Genomic DNA, 22,894 nt, shown 5'->3' on the forward strand with positions numbered 1-22,894 from the left:
AGAATGGCAAGTCTATAATCATATATTGTTGTTCCAGCTAATACTTTGCCATTATTACTGGCACTGTAGCCATTTATCAATTTTATTCACTGTTGTTATTGTTGCTTTGTTTGTCTCTATTTCTTACTCTCTGCATCTCCCTCCATCACTTTCCAAGCCCAGCACTGTTTTCAGCAGCCATCACATCATTAATGATAATTTAATAAATTTCCTCGTCCTTTAAAGGGGACATATTATGAAAAATCTACATTAAAGTGTTTTTGAATATTTATTTGGGTAACCTGAGTGTCTACCGACCCACAAAATGTGACATAAACTCATCCAGTCCTTTGTTTTTGGTCTGCATAAGTCTTACAAAACAGAGAAAAATGCTCTGTTTAAAATGTGCTCCCCTTGTGATGTTACAGTTGGATTCTGGTAAAGAAAAACCCTCCCCTGGTATCTCCATCCATTGACTTCACCCCCAGCCTCGAGCAAAACTTTTGTGCAGGTCCACCATTTTTATTCTCACCAGCTAAGGAGGGCTGTCTACCGGGACAACTCAGGCGGTGCTTGTTGCATTTAAAGAGACACACACTAACACGGAGCGTTCTGAGAAAGGGTCACAATTGTCCTTGAGTGCTTAATTCATTTTGTATTTTTACCAAAGCACGGCACAGATGTTTTATTTAAACCAAAGGGCATTGTTTGAAAAGGTGGGAAAGGGGTACAACATGTCCTCTTTAAATAGAGTGCTGTTAGTCACATAAAAAATGTGCTGTATATGAATCTATCTGTTGTCTTACTGCTTAAGATTCTTGCTTTGTTGGATTTATTTCAGGTAAAGTTGCTGCAATCCTGGATATAATAAATGATCAAGGTCACTAAAGTACTTTAACTATTATTTGATAAAACTACAAAACATAGGATCTTTTTTGAATAGTTAGAGTTTCCCATTTAAGAATCAGGGAGGACAATTTGAGTGCCGCAGCATAGTCTACAGTGGACAAGCATTAGGGAATGAATGCTGATGTGCTGTCAGGATTCAGTTTGAATACAAAGTAACAAAACGTGGAAAATAAAACTCAGAGATGTTTGTTAAGTTGGGTATGCAGTTGACCTTTCGACTTGCACAAGTCCTCACATAACACCCACACACCGGAGCTCTCAGGGCCGATCGATGCAGACACAGAGGACGGTGCTGCTGCTGCTGCTGGTGGAGAGAAGAGTCTGAGCGTAAAAGAGAAACAGAAACACTGAGACAGACTTAGAAAGGCATTGAGCATGCAGTACATTCGTGTTGTCGCTGCCCTTGGGCGACAGAGCATGGAGGATAATTAGCAGCAATAGGAGAGAAAACGTTGCTCTTGTGAGCTCAGACATACATAAATACACAGCACACTATATTAAATCATGGCCTCAGTCAGACACCTGGATGAGTCAGGTGAGTGCAAACTGCACATAAGACGAAAAAAGGTTTTTGCTCAAGAGAAAAATGATGACTAAATCTCTCCTTCATGAGGCCTGTGCCCTGCTCTGTCGTTATGTAACTTAAGTCCGGTCAAGTTAAATCTCACTGCTGGGGTGTCTGCCATTGCACATCAGTCAGTCCAGCTAAGAGAGCAAAAAAACACAAATATGAAGACTGCCGAATTTCAATCTATTGAAATGATGACAGGGTGGAAATGGAGGTTAGAGAAAAGTTAGCCTCACTGAAGAAAAGAGGAAACAATGGCATGATGTGGGGGGTGATGATGAGGGAATAAAAGCGGAAATACCATGTCTCTGCAAGTATACCCTACATCCATTTACATTGAGTGCTTAACAGATTTTTTAATGGCATATTTGCACTTGTATAGCTCTACAGCAGAACAAACCATAACACAACCTCATCCCAAGGTTCATGAAATTGGTAGCAGCCTTCTGTTTCCAGTAGTCATGATCTTCCTTTCCAGGCAGAATAGTCCGGTTGTCATGTCGGCTAATCAAAACAACATCCTGAACATCAAAAACAGCCAAGTCTTTTCATGTCATTTGAGAGTTTTGCCAACTTCTCTGTCCAAGAGCGAATATTCATTGCTCTCTTTTAATCTAGCAATTGACGTTTCACCTCCCCAAATCTCAAATATTCAGCATTTAAACTGTTAAAAGGCGCCAATTTTGTTAGCTAACCAGTAATAACTGAACTAGGTATTCCCACTAAAGAGCCGATCATTAGTCAACTGAATGATCTGTAACCAAGTGAAATTATTTGGTTTTACCGTGAGATAACCTGTGTTTTATAACACCACTGTGTGAAAGATACGGATGTAGATGAGTTTAAGCTAATGGTAGCAATTCTAGAACCAATATTTGAGTAAAGTCAGAGGGGTGAAGTGAAATATGTACAAAGCTTGACGAGCTTCGCCAAAGAAGGGAGGTGAAATTTAGCTAACAGTCAGTTATGTTAACTGAGCAAACTCTGTCTGCTTACTATTAAAATTTATGACACGTAAAATGCAACAGAATAGCCGTTCATATAAATGTGTTAATCTACCTAAAAGAACTCTGTTTGGCAGGACTTTTTTGTCAACAATGGATTTATCAAGTTACACAAGCGGTAAAAAGAAAGAAGAGCTTTCTGAAAGATCGCTCACATTTTTTCAAGTCTTAAAAATAGGCGGTAATTAGATCTCAGTGGAGAATTAAAAATAAATGATTTCTACTTTATCAACGTGGTCCCCGCCCTCCAGTCATCAGCCTTCCTGCCTGTCTGCAGGCCTCGCTGTCTCTCTGGTCTATATTTAAGCGGCACAGAGCACAGGACCTAAGACTCATCTCATGTTTCCTCAACAAATAACACGCAGAGTGAGCTATCACTTGAACGATCGTGTGTGCACACAGTGTTTGTGATCAACAGCTGTGTCAAACACTGTGAATCTGCATTAGCAGCTTTTGTCAGGAATCTAAAGCAGGTACGGTGCATGCAGTCCCCAAAAGAAGGGGGGACTGACATATTAATAAGTTTTAACACTGATTTGACATGCAGGCTAATGCTGCTCTTATGTATTGTGTCTAGACATGCCAGTTTGTCTTGCAAATGTGTAACACTCGCAGGCTTGTCCTGCACTCCAGAATCAGACTGTTGAATCTATGTGATTAAAAGACAGAACAGTTAAAGACTTAGATGTAAAATTGCTTTATAAAAGATGAAGGATTCAATTATGAACTGCACGAGAAAAGAAGCTGACAGAAGCAGCCTCAGAATATTACAAAATAGACAAAGAAAAAAGTTCAAGGATGATTCTTAACATAAGTTTGCATCAGTCAAATAAAGCTGACAGTATAAAAAACACAATAAAAACGTGAAGCACACCAAATCACCAACAGGGAAATACTTTACGAGAAAAGACTTTGCGCAACATTTAATTATTCCTGGCATGAAGGTCTATTTTTAATCCAATCCAAAAAAAAATCAAAAAATATAAGTTAGAGGAATGCTAGTTGTCTTTCAAGAATTTGGTGTTGTTTTGGGGAGGATGGAGATGTTTGCCCGGCCTTTATCATGGTTCAAACTTACCTATAAATCTTTGGCGACATGTCTTTCTACATTTCCTTCGAATAATGGAGTTAATCTACAAGTCTATATTAGACATGAAGTCTTCCTCGTCCTCATGTTGAGTTATGGCGACCCTTGTAGGTTGGGATTTCATTTCCTCCAGTAGCTTGTTCTCTAGAGCAGCATCTTCAGGGCTGAGCTCCTCTCCTTTGGTCATCACGTACACAAAGTACTCCAGGCCTTCTCCATAACTGTACTTCTTAATAGACCAGTTATACTCAGTTCTAGCATAGAGGCGTTTCCTAAAGAAGGGATCAGCGAAGGTGACCGAGATAAACCGTCCTCCAGGCTTCAAACTGCGACTGATCTGTAGAAACAAAATCAGAGAAGAAGAACTCTATAAGAAATCAGGACCAAAACAAACTCTGTGTATCATTCCAACCACTGATACAAACATCCTCAACTGCTCCCTTAGCAGCCAGACATTTTTTTTACCGTTTCCTTCATGCTGTCTTCAGTCTTCACTGAGATCCTTTTTATGCTTGATCATTAAATATGAAAAGATGGACTTGTCTGCATTAATTAAGTAAAAAATGCTGACTCATATGATTCATTTCAAATATTAATATCATGTAAACACTGCAGAGGACATGGATTGTCTTTATATAGATACTTGCAGGTTTTAAAGAGAATTACTCTATTTCAAGCCTCGTTGCCAGTTTCGATAACATGATATTGCAGGTCTTTTCGGAGAAGCAGCAGGAGGACTTAAAAGATCATGTACGTAAACAACGTCCCAATTTAGTATAATTTATTTAGAAGACATAGCTGAGGGTTTGTTTACAACCATATTTGGTCTTATTACTGTTTAACTGCATCTACAAAAATAATTTGTTTTCAACTCATGCTTCCTTTAGGAAAAGCAGGTTTGATGCAGTCCCAGTAAAAACTATAAAAACTGAATTATTTGTTAAGAGATCGTGCAAAGCGACTTCATGTAATAGAAGAACACTGTCAAATATCAATTTACCTCAAACTGGCATTTCTCCAGTTCTGCACATGCATTGCCTCTGTTAGCCAAGACTTAGCAGCAAGCTTTCAGGCCACAGTGCTGGCTGCTCAGCCAAGTGGACGGATAACAGCGTGACAGCACCAAAACCATGAGGGTCCCTCCGTATAAATAATTGTTATTCTGGAACCATCAACACTACAGTGTGTTGATGCTTGAAGTAAGAAACACGTGTGCATCAGGACACAGTAAGCTTTAGAGGACTGCAGAGCTCAGGCAAACAAGAGCACAAACACACACACACACACATACACACACACTCACACATGCACAGAAATTGACACAAACTCAGGCGTGCAGAGGCACAGAGTTAGGCTTGGAGTTTCTCCAGAGACAGAAGTGTGTGTGGGAGTGAAAGGACACAAACTGCAGAACACTGAGCTATGGGCAACAAACTTTTAGTATTTCAAGCAGCAAACATGTAAATGAGGTCAACATTTTGCAGGCATACAGCAGATTGAAACACTACTAGCGAGCATAAACCAGCTGTGAGGTATCTACTTGTTTTCATCGCTGTGCACTGAAGACTTGGACTTGATGTAGATTTAAATCCCCGACCTGGTGACTTTGGACTGGACTTGAGGAAAAACACTTCACATGCATAACCACACCTCATTACTTTCTTCAGCATTGTGTCAGTGCTGAAGAAAGGTCCGGCTAACCCCTACATTATTCTGCTCTGAAGAGAAAACTACCTCATTGGGTTGTTTGCACATCTTTAAATCAATTTTAATGAAGCTGTTTGGCGTTAAACCCAGGATGACACAATATTGCCATGACAAAACAGTGTTGGGACGGAACTTGTTTGGGACACCCATTAGCATAATCTAATAAAATCAAGGTGGAATGTTGCTCATCGTGCCCGAGAGTTTGTGCCTGGCTGAACCACAGACAGTAGCTGAAAGGATGAGCGAGTTTATTGGTTAGTCCAGTGTCACTGTTGCATACTGTTACTTGAGAAAAAAGATAAATTGAGAAAGAATGCAATATTTGAGTCAGTCACCTATTGTCGAACTCTGATACAGCCCTTTGGAAGCAATGGATAATTTTTCCAGGGCTTCCTGTGTAGCCAGTGGTGTGGGCTAAAGCAGTTCCTTTAAAGGCCTACTTTTCTATGCCTTTCAGCCTTGGAGTAGAGTCGGAGCTTGAACGGAGTCGCAGCTGAGCGAGGACATCTAGGAGCAGATTGTTTGCTACATTTGCACACATCTGTTTATATACATTCATTAAAGATAAATCAATGTCTGAATAGCGTAAGAAGACAGGATTTCATGACAGCCTGCGTGTTCCACCTGTTTGTCCTGTACATGGAGTGTTTTCCTGCATACAATCAAATCCCTGTGAAAAGCTGGATGATACTCCTCATACAACAAATAGATATAACAAGATTGCTTTTTAACTCCAAACCCTGTTATTTGCCGACAGATTATGCATGTTTCGACATGTTAGCGGTGAATTCAATTCAATTTTTAAAACTTTACTTGTCCCTGGGGTGCAATTCAAATCCAATATGTAGAGACATAAGACATAGCATTGTCCTTACAATGTAGTGATGTATGTTTTACACATATGCTTGTCATATCGTTAAGCCCTTACAATGAAAGAACCAGGCAGGTCTGACGGACTGAACAACCCAAATCGTAGACAGAGCACTTGAGCTTGTAGGTTTCTAGTTCAGAGGTTATTGTTGTCTCACTTTACTTCTGGAGTTTTGGAAAAAAAAAAAAAACAGAAAACACAGAAGGTGGGCGAGATCTGACCTTCTGAAAAAGGTTACAGACAGTTACAAGGCTTTATGCACAGTCTACATTTTGTTAGTTAAATACTTTAAATGCAAAAATGGCTAGAACACAAATGACCTTTGACTTCACTTTAACCTAGTACTCTGTAAGGCTAACAGATTTTTTAAAAAACGACTGCAGGAAAGTATGCCGCAAATGAGGCAACAAAAGATGTTCTTTGAATCGTTGTCAGCAGCCAATAATGCTGCACTTACAAGTACATTAGCAGACAGACAAAAGGTGAGACCTCGGATTATCATAATAATAACAACATGCAGAACATGTGGCTCAGAAACCAAAGACATCCAATCACTGAACATTTTAGGCTTTTAAAAGAACAGTACATTACAGCTTACAGTGTTCCTACTGTAGCTATGGCTTAAAGCTAATAGAAGCTAGTATGTACAAGTACACTCTGACAATATGAAACAAATACGCCCTTAACACTGTTGGCAAGGTTACAAAACCTTACAGTACTTTAACTAAAAGGTAACCTGTCTATCAGAGTGAACTATTTCAGATTGATATATAAATATACTGTCGAAAAGTAAAATGATAAATGGTCAACGAACTCTGTCCTCATCTTCTGACTAATCAAAGTGCTTTTACACCGCATGTCACGCCAACTTCTTCTCACCATTCACACTGATGGCAGAGGTATCGATATAAAGTGACCAGAGGTAACTAATCCCATTCATAAACATTCATATGCCGCCGACGAAGCTGCGGGAGCAATATGGGGTGAAGTGTCTTGCCTCAAGGACACATCGGAGTAGTGTAGTGAAGTAAAAGGATGAGCAAATAAAACCTAAAGTAGACCATCAAGTCAGCTTTGGACCAAGGTTACATAACTTTGCCTCTAACAGTTAAGACTTACCTCAGACTTGTCAAAAAAGAAACATCATTTATAATCTCTAAAATGTAAGTTAAACAATCCTGCCAATAGCTAAGGACTAGTGAGGTATCACACTTGATTAAACTCCATGTACTGATGAAGACCTGTGAGATCCAGCTGAAAGCGTTGGCAGCTAACCCTCCTGTTTTATGGTTTCTGTTTAAATTTAACAGAGCAGTCTACACCACATGGACCGCATTAAGTGAAAGACTTTCTGATATAAACGTGAGATAATTACTGCATGACACTCGAATGTCCCACACTGTGTTTAAATATACAGTGAGAAGCTCATACATGGTCTCTCCATGGGGAGGCTCCATGCCTGGCCTTTGAAGGCAGAGCTCACGTGTGACTGTCAGAAAGCGGGGATGATCCTGTCGTGTATCCAGGATGGAGAAGTAGTGGTCTCTAAAGAGGAGCTGTGAAGCAGCACCGTGGCCCCCGCCGATGCTGTCTCGACTTGTTTGGAGAGAAGAGTCGCTCTGAGACGAGCACGTGTATGCTGCTCCACTCACATGATTCAACTCCACCAGCAAGCAGCCCAGACATGAATTATTCACTCTCTTCTGTGACATGGAGCAAAAGCGAGAGCTAGGGGTGGAGGGCTCTCTGAATATGGGATAAGATGAGTAATTCAATGCACAGAAAGAGGAGATAAAAGGGTGGAGGGATGTACAACAGGGAGCTCTTAACCAAAACATGTTCTGAGAGTCATTTACAGGATCATGGATTTGTTTCATTTTTCACATTTAGGAGGTGGTCCAGATATATAAGCCTTTACCGAACAAAATGAATGTCCTGGAGAAAAAAACAAAAAAACAAAAACATTTTATGCAGACACATTTAACGACACAGCAGAACCTCTGGTGTACCTTCATGCACTCCGTCTCTCAAAGACTGTGAGCTTTACCTGTTATACATTGCTAGAAAGAGGCAAGAGACAAATGTTAGCCACATTAGCTAAAAGACATAAAGGACAGCTCTCGAGTTGTTGAACATGAGTATAATAACATGGATCTATCTGAGGTTAACCCTACCTTGTATCTGACCCTCAAATGCTGAACCTTTTCCCGTCTTGATTTTGACCTCCTAATGGGACTCTATGTAAGGCAAAAAAGAGAATCAGGAATACCCAAAGTGAGGGGGTCAGTGGGCTAAAGGATAGTTCCCCTAAAGATGCTATAGTCCTCAGAGCTGGCAGCCTGGGTTCAACTTTGACTTGTGGTCTCTTTCCTGCATGTCGTTCGCCACCAAAATATGGGTTTGCCAACATTAAATTGTCAAACAAATCTGTCTGTCTGCCCGATGCCACTCTGCCGGTGGAGTATGGTTGCTTATGAAGCTGAGAATATCCGTACTGAATAAGACTTTAATATACAGGCAAGATATCGCATAAAGATGCTGATACGCTCAACAGATATATAGACTGATTCTGTTCAACTCTGCGTCAACTGAGTGACCTATTTACGTCAGTGGTTTAAGACTGATGGTAAAAGTAAACTATTTCATATACCTTTTTCTGGGAAAAAACAAAACAAAAACATAATGACATTGTTCTTAGAACCGCTTCAGAGACCAGAATGGAAAGTCAAAGTACATTTCAAGGTGGAGCCCTCCAGAGGCTCCTTTTGAAAAAGTAAACCGGTGCACCATCATGACTTTACCCTCTCAAACATTATTCATGACATTGAGATGTATAGGTGCACCCTTACCTGTGCAGTGTAATGCCAGAGCCTTGTGTCACTGCTCAAGTGGGCGACTGACGTCATTGTTATTCAAGTCGGCAGGTGGAGGACAGTCTGAACAGGAAGTTCATGATCTCAAACATACATCACAATGAATGGGATATTACTGCCATAGTAATGCTTTTATACATTAACAGAAATTCCTATTGGGCAGGAGGATGATGCAGTGAGTATGGTGAATCATAATTATAGTTGCTGTGTGTGAATAAACACAAACACTACGGCTCTCTGGTTCTATGTAAATTATCAACCCACGCATCACAACGGTTACGATAAAGGATCAACGGTGGCAGGTCTGTTTCAGATTCGTGCTCCAAATAAGCTGTAACAAATCCAGAAAATGACACGTGCAGTCTCTTATCTCTGTCAACAGGTGTGTGAGAGCGGGCTGGCTGTGACACCCAAACACTGGAGTGATGAAACAACATCCCCAAAACACTGAGTCAGTGTTCAGTCCGCCCCCTCTCCGTCAGACATCAGTAAACTAATCCTAAGTGGGCCATGGGGCTTGTCGAAGAGGACAGAGGAAACCTCTCTGTTAGCACCATCTTCACACACTCACAGTTAATGGCTTATTCCTCCACACACACACACACACACACACACACACACACACACACACACACACACACACACACACACACACACACACACACACACACACACACACACACACACACACACACACACACACACACACACACACACACACACACACACACACACACACACACACACACACACACACACACACACACACACACACACACACACACACGCTTCTCTGAGTCACACACCAAGACAGAAAGGCACGCACACACACACAAAACATCATGGCCTCTGCTAAATTATTCAGTGTGGTCGCAGAGGCTCACATCTACGTAAGTGACCTGACCTGTCTTAAGTAGAGTGAAACAAAGAGGTAATATGAGATCAAACGTCAAGATCGCCCCCTAGGAATTCCATCTAAGCCCACTGCTGCTTCAAGAGATTTGCGGATAATTGATTATTAACCCTTTATAGGGCACTTATTGAAATACTTTAAAATTCAAAAATTCAACCTCAGAGTGTTATTCAGGGACATAACAGAATTTGATTTCTGTTAAAAATTATTTAACAGATATATTATATAATATTTCTGTTTTCATGTAGAAAAATATACATTTACAGCGTTAACATATTTGGTTGAAATGCCACAATAGCAGGATCAGTGATGTAGGGTGATCTCTTCTGATTGGTTGAGTGAGGATCACAGGCTTCTCGACCTTACTGAGGTGCAGAAGGATGGCCATATGTAACGTGTACGGAAAACCAAAAATAGTCACTTGCCCGATAAAGGGTTAAGCATTGGGTTGTACAATATGGTTGATATCACTGATTCTAAAAGAGACACTTTAAGGTTTAAACCAGGTTTAAAATCTTTTTTAACCTAGTTTGCTGCCTTGACATTTTTATACAGATATTCATTTTCCCAAGCAGAATAATTCTAGAGACTTGGTTTGCTGACCTTCATTCCTGCACAGGTTGACATTTTTGTATTTTTGTGAAACTCCTTGACAGTAATTCCATGTTCTTCTATGATATCTGGTGAAGGTGACAATGATGCTCAGACCGTGTGTCCTAATAATTCCTGTGACTCTTCTGTGTTTCATACAGCCACACCAGAAGGATCAAACCTTTCTTTTCTTGATGAGCAAGTAACATAATATGTTCAGATAATCATGATTTAAAAACATTCTTAATAATTAGATTACATATTTGTTTCCCTAAAGAGTGAATTGCAAAAAAAATGTGTGAGTCCTATATCATGATCCAGTTCACATTGTGTCTTTTACTTTCATTCTGTATCTCCAGAGACTCTTGGAAGGGCCTTAAACCATAAGGCTCCAATACATTAGAACCATCTTCCAGATTGAGTGCTCGAGACAGTCTCTACTTTTAAGAATAGGTTTGCATTTTGGAGAAAAAAAGCCTATGTTCTGGGTACAAAATAATAATTGGTCTAAAGTGACATAAATATGTCAAGAGATTACCTGGCTTTTAGACCAATTATCATTATCTCATTATCTTGGCATATACATTATCTTGGCATGTATATTCTTGGTGTATACATAGTCTTGTACAGATCTGGTTTCCTACTTTACCCACTGAGCTATAACCCCCCCCCCCCCAAAAAGAATTATAAAAAATGTTCTCGTCTCCTGTGTAGTATCACTAAGAAGGACAGATGCAACATCTTGGAAAACTCTAGATACCCTGACAAAACAACAAGAAGGCAACAATCTTTCAATAAAGTCTTTCTGTAGGAAATCCTCCAAGTCATGTTTTTCCCAAGTTGACCTATAAAAAAGTAAATCAGTCTTATACGAATAATTAACACCAGAATAAGTTACAGTTAAGTTTATATAGCTGTTATCAAGATGGTGAGTGAAGCCAGTCTATTGAAGTTGATTTCCAATCACTTGTTCATATGATGAACATGAAGAAGAGGAAGAGAGATGATTGATTAATGAGAGTCCTCTATGTCACTTGAATTTAAACCCAAAACCCAGATATAAAACTAAACACTGTGGCTTTCCACATGAGACTCTTTTCTTGTTTGTTCTGAGGCGACGATGGAGGCTGAAATGTGCGGCATGCAGAGGTGTGTCGTCCGTGTGGGTTTGTGTGTTTGTGCACCCACCTGACAGCGCGTGAGGCAGAGCTGATCAGTGGGTAGAAGCAACAACAGGGTGCTATCTGTGGTCGGCAGACTTCTATGGATCACATCCTACAGCCTTCCTCAAAGACAAACAAACAATGCCCCACGCAGGCACAAGCGCACAAACTTAAAATGCACTAATGAACGCACACTTGAACTGGGACAGAGAAGGGAGGCGGTGTACTGTTTATGTAGGTCATGATTCAGATAATACTTTATAAATTCCCTCCCATCTTCACTGTGGTTGTTTACTGGTCTCATGTAGACCTCTTCTGCTCTCACTCCGCCTCTCCTACCCCTCCCCTCCCTGAAGGAATGTACATTTGAAATCACCCTCCTCTCCTCTTTTACATTTCACCTCACCCATAGCCTGCAGCCAGGCATGTGGATTGCAAAAACGTGGAAACGTCTTGGGGAGATAAAAAAAAAACAAAAAAAGCGAAGGAGTGGGTGAGAGGAACATAGAGGCGGGGAAAGGAAGTGGCAGAGAATGAGGTCTCTGTGCCACTCTACTAACAAGGCAGATTTGCTCTTCTGCTTTTCTCCCGCATCTTCAGTTTCCTTCATCCCTCCATCCTTACTTTATCCACCACTTCTTCCTCTGTTATCAACAAACTACTGCCCTCAGAGCTGAAAGTGTTAAGGCTATAAGGCTCTATCTGCCTTATGAAATTGACAGATAGTCAATCACACATGCAACATTTTAACTCAAATTATTATTATTATTTTATTTTTTCCTCTGACTGTAATTGCTCCATGTGCAGTAAACATGCATAACAGTCATAACAAATGAACGTATACAGACTCGTTTTTCAACTGGGGGGCTTACAGTCCCTGGCAAAGTGATAGATAGAGAAGAAAACGTGAGAGAGAGATGGATTCCCTCCAACTCTCTGCCCGCCCACATTTCCTCCCCCAAATTTCCTCTCCGCCACGCTCCTCTCCTCCTCTCACCCCACATTGTCCGCCCACCGACTGCACAGCTAAATTATACATCAGAGACCTTCCCTCCTTTCCTCCACATATCTATGCACTTGTGCCTTGTGATTGGGTGAACATTTATAAAAAAAATAAAAAAAAAGCTGCTCCAAAATTGAGATTTCTTGGTTTGATACTTTCCTGAGTATCTGTTCTGATAAGAATCTCTGAGTGCACGCTGTGTGGTGTGGGTTTGCGGAGGCTCGTGCCACAGTAGGAAGACAACAACATCCTGCCTTTTCAAGTGGGCGCATCCCTCCCTCACACCTTCTGTTGTCATGGAGACAAAGTTGGTTAGCGCTGGTCAGGGTAACGGTATGTAGGTCAGAATGGGACACCTGTCCAAACAAACACACCATGCGGCAGAGAAGTTCAGGTCGTGCATTCATTAGGCGAGGAGAACGCCGGGAAGTTTGGGATAACAAGCAGCAGAAAAAAAAGTGTTGACAACACGAAACTGTGCCGAATGTTTGCACGGGGAATAAGCTACATTTCTCGCACGAGTGCTTGTCAGGAAATCTTTTATTGTCTAATTAGTGTGCTGACTTTATGTGAAAACAGGCCTTCAATAAAAGAGAGAGAATTCATATAGCTGGACTATACATGAACCTCTGAAATGGGTCACTGCTGATGCATTAACAAAAGGCCTGGAAGCTCTGCCGTGGTCATTACCCTCAAAATGAGGAAATCTCTGGTCTTCAGGGGAATTTAAGCAGTGTGCCTGCGTTCTGAGAAGTAATGTCAGTGCTGGTGTGTGTGTTGTGTGTCCGTGCATCCCTGTCTAACCGAGCAGCATCGGTTAGACAGGGATCATCTAACCCCCCCCTGCCCCGCATGGCGATTCGGCACGCCAAGCTAAAATTAAAACCTCCACCCCCCCCCCCCTTCATCAAAAATAACCACCTCTGGCTTTTATCTCGCCTTATCTCATCCATCCCTGTTGCTGCTTCCTCACCCTTTTCTGTCTTCTCCCCTTCCATTGGGGACCAGAGAGAGGCTTGCTTTGATTACTGAACTACTTCTCACACCGGCGGAGAAACACTTCAGACTCCAACATCCGCCCACTGTCATGCTCACAGCTAACTTTCAAGTCAACGTTTCCAAGTTTTGCGCGTGCGTGGGCGTGTGACTATTTGGTTGTCTTTAATTTTGTGAGAACTTGCCTTATCCGCAGTCACTGCTCTGTAGCATTAACAGAAAACAATTCAGCATTTCACTGAAGTCAAATATATATAAAAAAAAAAAAAAGATCTAGCACTGCATGGCTTTTGGTGCAGTATGATGAAAAATGATGCAGGCGCCGAGAAAAACTTAGGCTGGAGATGCACATGAGTCAGCGAATGTGTAATTAAAAAACTCATCTTCCTCTCAGAACAGTTTAAAGAGCTGCGAACACTCAGAGGAATAAGAGCCCCACAAACTGGGGCGAAAGATGAGCGGCTGGTACAGTGACACGTTTGGCTGAGAAGCAGGAGGAGTAAAGGGAGCGAGGGCGATCCTCTCTTTTTAGCTTGCTTTATCTCGCGCCCTCTGCACCTCTGTTTTCTTCGTCTCTTAATCTGATGCTGCCTTGTACACCCAGGACACTTATTACACTTACCCACACTTCTTTGTAATTATCCATTAAGTTCTTGTGGGTAGACTCACATCAGCAGCTACTGGCTAATTAGTTTATTGTGTTGCACTCTTCCATTTGCAACACTAAGAGGTAACAACTAACACAGCAGGTAATGATTAGCTACTTTATATGATGTTTTAGCTGCAAATGGCTAATGCATTATACATTACTTGGAAATAAATGAAAAAGTCAATCAACAGAATGACGTCACAGTTAGATTGAGAGCCACGACTGACAAAGTATGGTTCTCTCTTCTTTAAAGTAGACAGTGATAAAATGTTTGGCAGCAGCAGGAGACGGAGGGAGCCACAGAGAGAGAAGTGCGAGAAGGCGGGAGGCAGAAAAAGAAGTAAAATGGGCCAGTGTGTCTGACTACTGAGGGGTCCCCAGCGGGACAGGGAAGGGGGACAGGACAGCCCGTCGGAGGTTCCAGCACACTAACACAGTCTTAACTGGGCCGCTGGAACAGGGAAGCCTCAAGGAGTAAAGCCAAAAATATGTCGGCAAGAACATGACTCTTCTGCTCTCTTTTAAAACGACATAAACTGCTAATACAACGATAAAAAAAAACTCAATTTCTGACCATTACCAGGAACTATCCTGAGACTCGATGATAGACCATTCGATGACTAAGATAATTGAGAGTTGAATTAAAAACAAATTAAATATGTCAGCAATCATTCCTGGCTCAGCATGCGGGTCACGTGTGGAGGAAGACTCCCAAAAGGTCGCAACACACGTGAATGATTCATCCCACAAGGACATTTTCTGTCCTTTTGCTTCACCTTGCTGTCTTGACCAATTAGAAAAAAAGCTATTTTGGCACTTCGACCAGGCACTATTTCTCATCAGTATAGAAAGTTGTTGTCTTTAACTTTCATAGTTTCCCTCTGGGGAGGAAAGAGAGGAAGTGTACTGTTGGGTAAAACAGGTAACTGCAGCGAGAGTGTGTTTGAGTAGCTGGTCAGTTTATCATGCTTGGCTCGAGGACAGTTCTACATGTACTGTGTCCTTCACTGGTTCACATTACTGGGACCTTTTGAGCTTCACATTGCAGACCCTGTAGTTTCCAGCATCACTTTGTTTTGCTGACTAACTCTAACACTAATTGACTGAGTAACTGTTGAGAGAATTAGAGGTAGAAAACACTTCAATAAAAATACAGGACTGCAGCAGACATGGGCAGGCCTGTTTCCATAACAACCTGATAAAAAAAAAAAGGAAAAAAAAATGGAAACAACTTCTGCTCAGTTTTATTCTTAAAGTTTGGCTGCAAAGAACCAAGCCTGCTCCTCTACTTGTGCGACTGCTATACGAAACAAGGAAGTGCAGCCCAAGTTGTTTGGCCCTGAAGTAAACCTAATTCTTGTCACCTTCATTTCTCACAGCTACTGTACTTTGATCTGTCTCCACCACAGAACGGACCCTGTTAGAAGGTCAACTATACGTCAGTTGTTCGTGTGGCAATGTGTTGCATTATTTGAGAGAATAACATAAAACCCAAGGGGATCCAAACAACATATACTTCATTAAAAAATAATAATAAAAAAATAAAAAAACGAGGAGCAAGGAGATTACCAAACACACATTTACAGAACCCACATCAGATTTGTTACTGCAGCCAATCTTCTTTTACAGCCTGTAACAGTATTTGTCAAGACCAGCAGCTGTGTATGGTGGCGTAACAAGACAGGAGGAGCAATTAGTGTCAAAGGCTGAAGACTTCAAGTTTTCCATCGGTCGGCATGGAGTCCCTTCTGGGCTTATTAGTGCTCGATGGCAGACTGTAAACCTTATAACGTGGCAGGTGTCAATCACGAGTGAAAGGACTACATCTTAGTGTTTCTATGTTTCCCAGGTTGAAGTAACTAAGATGATAGTAGTCAAGTGTTTGGCCGTAGAAGCACATTCTCGGCAGGTTTGCTAAACATGCCTGCAGGATAAATCCCAGCATGCAAAGCGTGAAAATGCAGGTGGCCCCTTTGTTCTTCTTGAGTTTGTATAGAGGTTTCAGAGGGAGGTTTTCAATTTGTTCACCTTGAATGCTTAAGCTGCTAAATGACCAACTGAACAGACAGTGGTTGCAGTGAGTACAGCCAATGAGTGAGTGTTTGTCTTTTGCCAGGGCGCAGCAGCACTGTACAGCAGGAATGAGATCAGTAGTAACTACTTCAGCATTGTTCAATATGTCATGGTAACTGTGTTACCAAAACTTTTTTTTTTTTTTTTAATGGGCTAATTTCAAGATTTAAGCAAGTTCCAAGAGTGCATAGAGAGTGGTGAGAGAATATGTGTCCCAGTACAAGAGCCCAATACAGAATGTGTTCCCTGAATTTACCCCATCATTTTCATCTTTCCAGATGTGCAGACATAGAAACTCCTCTTCTTTCCAGAAAAACTGCCAACATCATAAAGCAGCTCTTGCTCGTAGCACAATTCCAAGCAGAAACTCATTAAAAAAAATAGATCATAAAACTGTTCTTTTGCTGCGCTTCTTTTGTCTCATTATACGGCAGAACACCAGGCAAGTGTTTGAGCCTTCACAGTCAGGCAGTCAGCGCTGCACACCCAGGGGAACGACTGATGGGTTCGAGCCCAGTGTAGTGTGACTGTACTTAATGTGAGGGAGGAGAAAGAGGAGCTGGATCCAAATTAAAGAAAAGATGAGCTAGAGAGAGAGAGGCTGGAAGTGTGGGATACAAGGTTTAAAGGAGGAAGAAGAGGGAAGGCAAACAGAGCAGGTGAAGGAAATCAGTCCTCTTTGACTTTACACAGCGCATGTTTGTGTGTGTAGATTATTTCAGTTGCACAAACGGATTGAGTTTGAGTGTGAAGAGCCTCCTTTACATGTTTCATACCAAAACATATTCTGCAAATCTGTACTAACTGTCTGAGCAATGCTTATGAAAAATATAATATCTAAAGGTTATAAAGAACAGTTTCTGTGTTAATAATACATTAAGTTTACTGCCCACCCTACAAGTACTTCTTCTTAGGGGGGCCAGAAATTTTGAGTTTATGTACAAAAAAAAACAAAAACAAAAAAAACAAGGCAAAAACATCTATGGGTGAACAGAATTAAACAGTCTTTAGGAATGTGTTCAGTATAAATGATATGGTTCCCTACAACACGAACGACATGGGAGTGAACATAAGTGAACTATGAAAGTCATAAAAACACCTTTGAGCCTCAGCAGGTTTGAGTTGAAGATTCAGGCAGCCACACAGGTGTTTCCACATGTTGCCTAATTAGACTGCTCCCCAGCTAATTAAACCCACCTGTGTGGGAGTGCAGGGGCCTGAAATATGACATGTATTTACCTGAAGTTTGTCCAAACTGATTACCACTCTGTCATAAAAGGGAACATTTGCAGCACGTCCTCCAGCTTCTCCAGCGCTCAAAACTGATCTCACTCTGACTTACAAGCCACAGAAAGTATCGCTGAAAGAGTGCATCCATTCAAGAGCCAGCAAAGCCATTCAATAAATAAAACAATTAACAGACACTCTCTGTCAACAGAGCAGTTGACGAGAAAAGGACTGCCAGCGGCCTCAGTCCAGTGGACAGTCTTCCCAGAGGAAAGCAATCTTACTTGGAGGGAAGAGGCACCATCCTGACAGCCTGCGCTGTAGGTGTCACTAATCACTGCTAGGAGTGTTATTGATATTATGCCAAGAAGAGTACATAGATGGATGAAGTTGATTACGCCTCTGCTGATCTTCGAGCTCTTCTGTGTTTTCCAACTTCCACTTGTGTTTGGTGGGAAGTGAGTGAGTGAATGAACCAGTGAGTGTGTGAGCAAGTGAGTGAGTGAACAAGTGAGTGAGTGAACAAGTGAGTGAGTGAACAAGTGAGTGAGTGAACAAGTGAGTGAGTGAGCAAGTGAGTGAGTGAACCAGTAAGTGAGCTTGCACGTTCTGAATCCCCATAAAGTTCTCTACAAAAGCAGTGTGTGTGTGTGTGTGTGTGTGTGTGTGTGTGTGTGTGTGTGTGTGTGTGTGTGTGTCTCTTTGGATACAAAATGACTGAGGGGAAACTGATCAAATGCCACATTTTTTTTGCTTTAAGGACCTTGATACTGATGCACCTACAAGCTAAACCTGAATTTTTGGATGAAGAGTAAAATATTCAGAGCGTGAACATTACTTTTAACATATTTCAAAACTTACATGTCGGGTTTTTAAACACTAAATTGACTGTAAAAAAAGATACAGAAGGCTGCTTCAGCCAGCTTTCTTCCAATAAGTGCTTAGTCATTATTCTAGCAGTGAAGTGTCTCAGATAAATGGGGACTTTTTCCACATAGCTTTACTGAAAATGATCAAACCCTGAAAAGTCACAGTGTGTTGATCTGTCCTGCTGAGTATGATGTTATGGGACAGAATATGTTCACTGCCACAAATCACTTAAATACAGCAAGTGTCAAGACTGAAGAGAAAGCAAATAAATGTTTCTAGAAGGAAGGAATCAGAGCTCTGCAAGGTTCACATGGGGTAATTTGTCTCTGTGATGTACATCATAAATATAATAGAGTTGGTAAACTGAAGCATGACAAAACAACAGTCTGTTTCTTAAGGATAATGTCAAATTGAATATAAAGTCATGTGATGTAAGTTGCATGTAGTCATACATGCGTTTAGTATAGTTGACTACATATTTTCACAGCTGCATGTTAAGCTGTTTTCTATGGACAGTGATGACAAACAACATCAAGAGTGCTTTTCCCACAGCTAATCCCAAACGGGACTAAACAAATCCCTTTGCATCTTGCCACCGGCATCAAAGCTGGAGAAAGTAACACATCAAAGCCTGAACCCAAACATGTACACACACACACATCATCTGTTGACGAGAAACGTTGTTTCTAAATTAAAATGAAAAACAAAACATGGCACGTTCCCGTCTTAATTTTTCAAGCACTGTCAGTGAATAACCACCAAAAACAATCCAACACTCGCTGCTGTGAGCTGCTTTGTGCAACCTTAAAATGTCACATCTAATTCAGCAGACACTGCAAAGTGTCCTGACTCACGCCAAGAACTGGTGAACTGTATTTGGGAGCTATTTTTGTGGCAGCAGTCAGTCCTGCAGGCGGAATATTCAGCTTGCAGACTGCTACAGCAGCATCGTGTCACGTGCCCAAATCCAGGTCAGCTCGAGCGCGAGAGACAGGGATGCAGCTCGCCCACTTATATCCCCTTAGATCCTCCATCTTCTCACACAAAGTACAGCTTTGACTAGGAGACGGAAGATAAAACTGTTTTCTGCTCTACAAGCATCAATGCTCTGTCAAAGGTATAGGATCTTTGTGTAAGTCTGATCCAGGCTACATGGGAGAACAGCAATATCACTTTAAAATACAGTAAACAAATGACATGTTTTAGTAGTAACAGGAGCAGATACCACCTCAGCAGCGGATGTAACACTCCATCAGTCTGTAGCACCTTGTGTATGTTTGTGCTCTGCTTAGCTGTCACTCTGTCTGTCCGTCCGGGTGTCTGTCTTTCCAACTCTCTCAGACTCGATCCAGGGTGGGATGGGAGCTTGGATTCAAAAAGCTCTGATTGTTTTGTGAAATTCAACATAACCCCAGGCTGTTGTTTTTCATAATTAAGCACTGGAGCAACAATCTGGCATCAGACATGGACACTCACACTGTCAGGCTTCTTCTTTTTTTTTTTTTTTTCCACAATTCCTAATATTTTTTCGTGTGTTGATAACGCAACGGGACACAACAATAATGATCACTTACAGAAGTCCTAAAGCAAGTGGGGGCACTCTGGAGCATTTTAACCGTTGTGAAAGTGTAACAGAGCAAAAAACATGCCCCCTCCTCTCCCTCCCTCCCCTTGACACGAGAGAAGCTTCTTGCATTTCTAAATTTGAAGCGACATAAAAACAGGGTGCCTTTTTTGGTTTGGCATTTCTGCATAATTACATCAATTGACAAGTGGTACGGTTTTATTTCAAGCTCTCTCAGCAGAGAGCATGGACTCACAGGGACGTCAAGATAAAGATTTTGAAAAAAGGGGAAAAGGATGACAAAACATACATGGACAAAGTGACATTCATCAGCATTTGACAAAAATGCTGTTTAAAATAACTGGAAAATAGAGAGTTGTGAAACCTGTCTTCTATGCATAGGAGCCAACCAGCTAAAATATCAATGTAAGATTTCTTTTATGAAATGGATTGTATGTAAAGAAAATGATAAGAGTTGGATGTTTAAAGCACCTATTTTCCAATTGCATACAGTACTTGTTTGCACTGTAAGCATGCAGTTGCAAGACACTATTTCTATCTCATCATTTCTATTGTATTAAGAAGACTGAAATCAAACCCGCAGTCTCGCTTTGATTACGGTAAACAGAAGAGCAGCAAAACAAACTTTGCCTTCTCACGAACACCTCTCGCCTTGCGATGGAGCAGAATGGGATGTGCTGCACTGTCACCTAGTTTCCATGGTAACCTGTAGCTATGGAAACAGGCCCTGGAACAGACCAGGAGCAGGGCGGCGGAGATTTCGTTGCCGGAGAGGAAGAGGGAGGTGAGGATATCAGAGAGACGAGAGAAGAAACATCAAGAGAAACATGAAGAAAATGACAGAAGTGAAGGGACTCTAATTTGGTGCGAGCCTCGAGAGCATCCAAAACGCGACTCTCGAGTAACCCCTAAAATCAACCCAAAAATATTTTCTGACCAGATATTGGTGTTAGGTTTCTTTGGTTTCAAGTGTTTAATACCCAACATGTCTCCTCATTGGAGAAAAAAAAAAAAAAAAAGGATGACGCAGATTCATTGACATTCACCTCACACGCTTGTTGGCCATGTCCAGCAAACATTACATAACCAGTGCAATGGCTGGAACTGAGTAAAGCACTCTGCATGTTACACTCCTCCTATCTTTGTGGGGAACATGTTCAGAGTGAGATATTCAGAAACTAACTTTTATGCCATTTTTGTCATAGAGAAATGTGTACAAATGTTTAAATGACATTGTGTTTCAGTTCAGGTACAGGTGTGTCCAAGTGGATCATTATATTTTTACTGAACATTGTGACAGAACAGCACCTGCCGCTGATTCTGAAGAGAGTTTAGTTTAATACATTTAGAGCCATGAATGAGAGCCAGTCATTCAAATATCTGACTGCTGCCGGAACAAAGTATCTCCTGAGTCGTCCAGTAGAACACTGAGGCATCACCATTCGTTTTCTGAAGGCGGGGGGGGGGGGGGAGTTGTATAAATCAGCCTTTCTAGATATTAGGGAAACAAATCACAAACTATGATTTTACATTGAGTAAGAGAGGAAAGTGACAAACACCTTTATTAGTTTTGTTAGTGAGAAAATGACAAAGATGTAACCCCCCCCCCCCCCCGCTCTCTAATCTTGGCTGAGGTTGGACTGTAGCCTGCTGGGTTGGTCTATTCTGCTGCTGTCACAGAGAGGCCTGCAGCGTGTTGTGTACTACAGGCAGTGACAGACAATATGGGCAGCAACTGGCAGGAAGCACCACAGCACAGATGGCTGCACGCACACATTGAGATGCACACTTATTCACACTGTCTGAGACTTATTCACTCCTCATCTCTTCGAAAAACAGCAACAGAGAGTTCAGTCAGACTCTCCACAGTACGGCTGTTACACAAACACAACTGTGTGGAGCAAAGATGTGCAAACAGGAAGTCAGTCACCAACTACATACAAGAACAGAAAAAAACACACACAAAAAAAAAAAAACACAAAGCTTTTCAAGCATCTTTTTTTTTTTTTTTTTTTTTAAGATTTATTTTTGGCGTTTTTATGCCTTTATTATAGAGGGAGGAAAGTGGATAGAGTCGGAAAGCGGGAGAGAGTGGGGAGGAAAATGGGCCACAGTCCGGACGCGAACCCGGGCCGCCCGCGCGCGAGGACTGAGCCTCAATACGTGGGATCGCGCGCACTGCCACCGGCGACCCCGCAAGCATCTTTTTTAACATGAAATTTCTACGGTGGCCGTCAGGTGCAAGTGCTCAGCAACAGCGGAAACGACTTGTGTAAAGAAAAGCACGCGGCAGTTCCAGAAAGGCTGCAAATTAATATCTCCACAGATCAAACACAGATCTATTAAATATATTGGCCGATATATCGCTACAACGAGCTAATGCAACGAAATTTCGTTTTTATCTGCACTGTAAAGTTCAAATTTGAATGACTGTAAAGGAAGTCTAAGGTATTTTCTCTCCCCAATATCGGTATGGGCTCCAATAATCCCATATTGGTCTGGCCTTAAAAGAGTGTAATGTCATAAAATGATTGGGGGGAGAGTGATTTCCAAGAAAATTAGAACTTCCTCATAAGCTAGCAAAAAGATCATCAATGCTTTGCCACGTTACAGAGGAATGATGAAGAAACTTTAAGGGTTAATGATGCCTTCAAGTAAGACGTGATTTAAAAGACAATTTAACACTCACTAAATACCGAGATACTTTGAATGGCACATTCAGTTACATCACATTATTTGTTAAGACGTATTCAAATGAAGGTTCTTTTTTTTTTTTTTGGACTTGATTGGTGTGTGTCTCCATTGCTTTACTCTGTTAGCACACAG

The 22,894-nt window shown here is 41.4% G+C and overlaps 1 protein-coding gene across 3 annotated transcripts in view; it reads right to left on the reverse strand.

Moving 5' to 3' along the window:
• Window positions 1-3,141: 3,141 nt before the first annotated feature.
• The window catches only part of ece2a (endothelin converting enzyme 2a), a 72,194-nt gene continuing 52,441 nt past the window's right edge, over window positions 3,142-22,894 (reverse strand). For all 3 annotated transcript variants that reach the window (XM_079347646.1, XM_079347645.1, XM_079347647.1), the window contains one exon: window positions 3,142-3,884. In XM_079347646.1, the coding sequence (XP_079203772.1) occupies window positions 3,594-3,884 (291 nt within the window). In that variant the 3' untranslated portion in view covers window positions 3,142-3,593. The remainder of the gene's footprint in view (window positions 3,885-22,894) is intronic.

This window comes from Symphodus melops, assembly GCF_947650265.1.
Source record: "Symphodus melops genome assembly, chromosome: 7".
Taxonomy (NCBI): domain Eukaryota; kingdom Metazoa; phylum Chordata; class Actinopteri; order Labriformes; family Labridae; genus Symphodus; species Symphodus melops.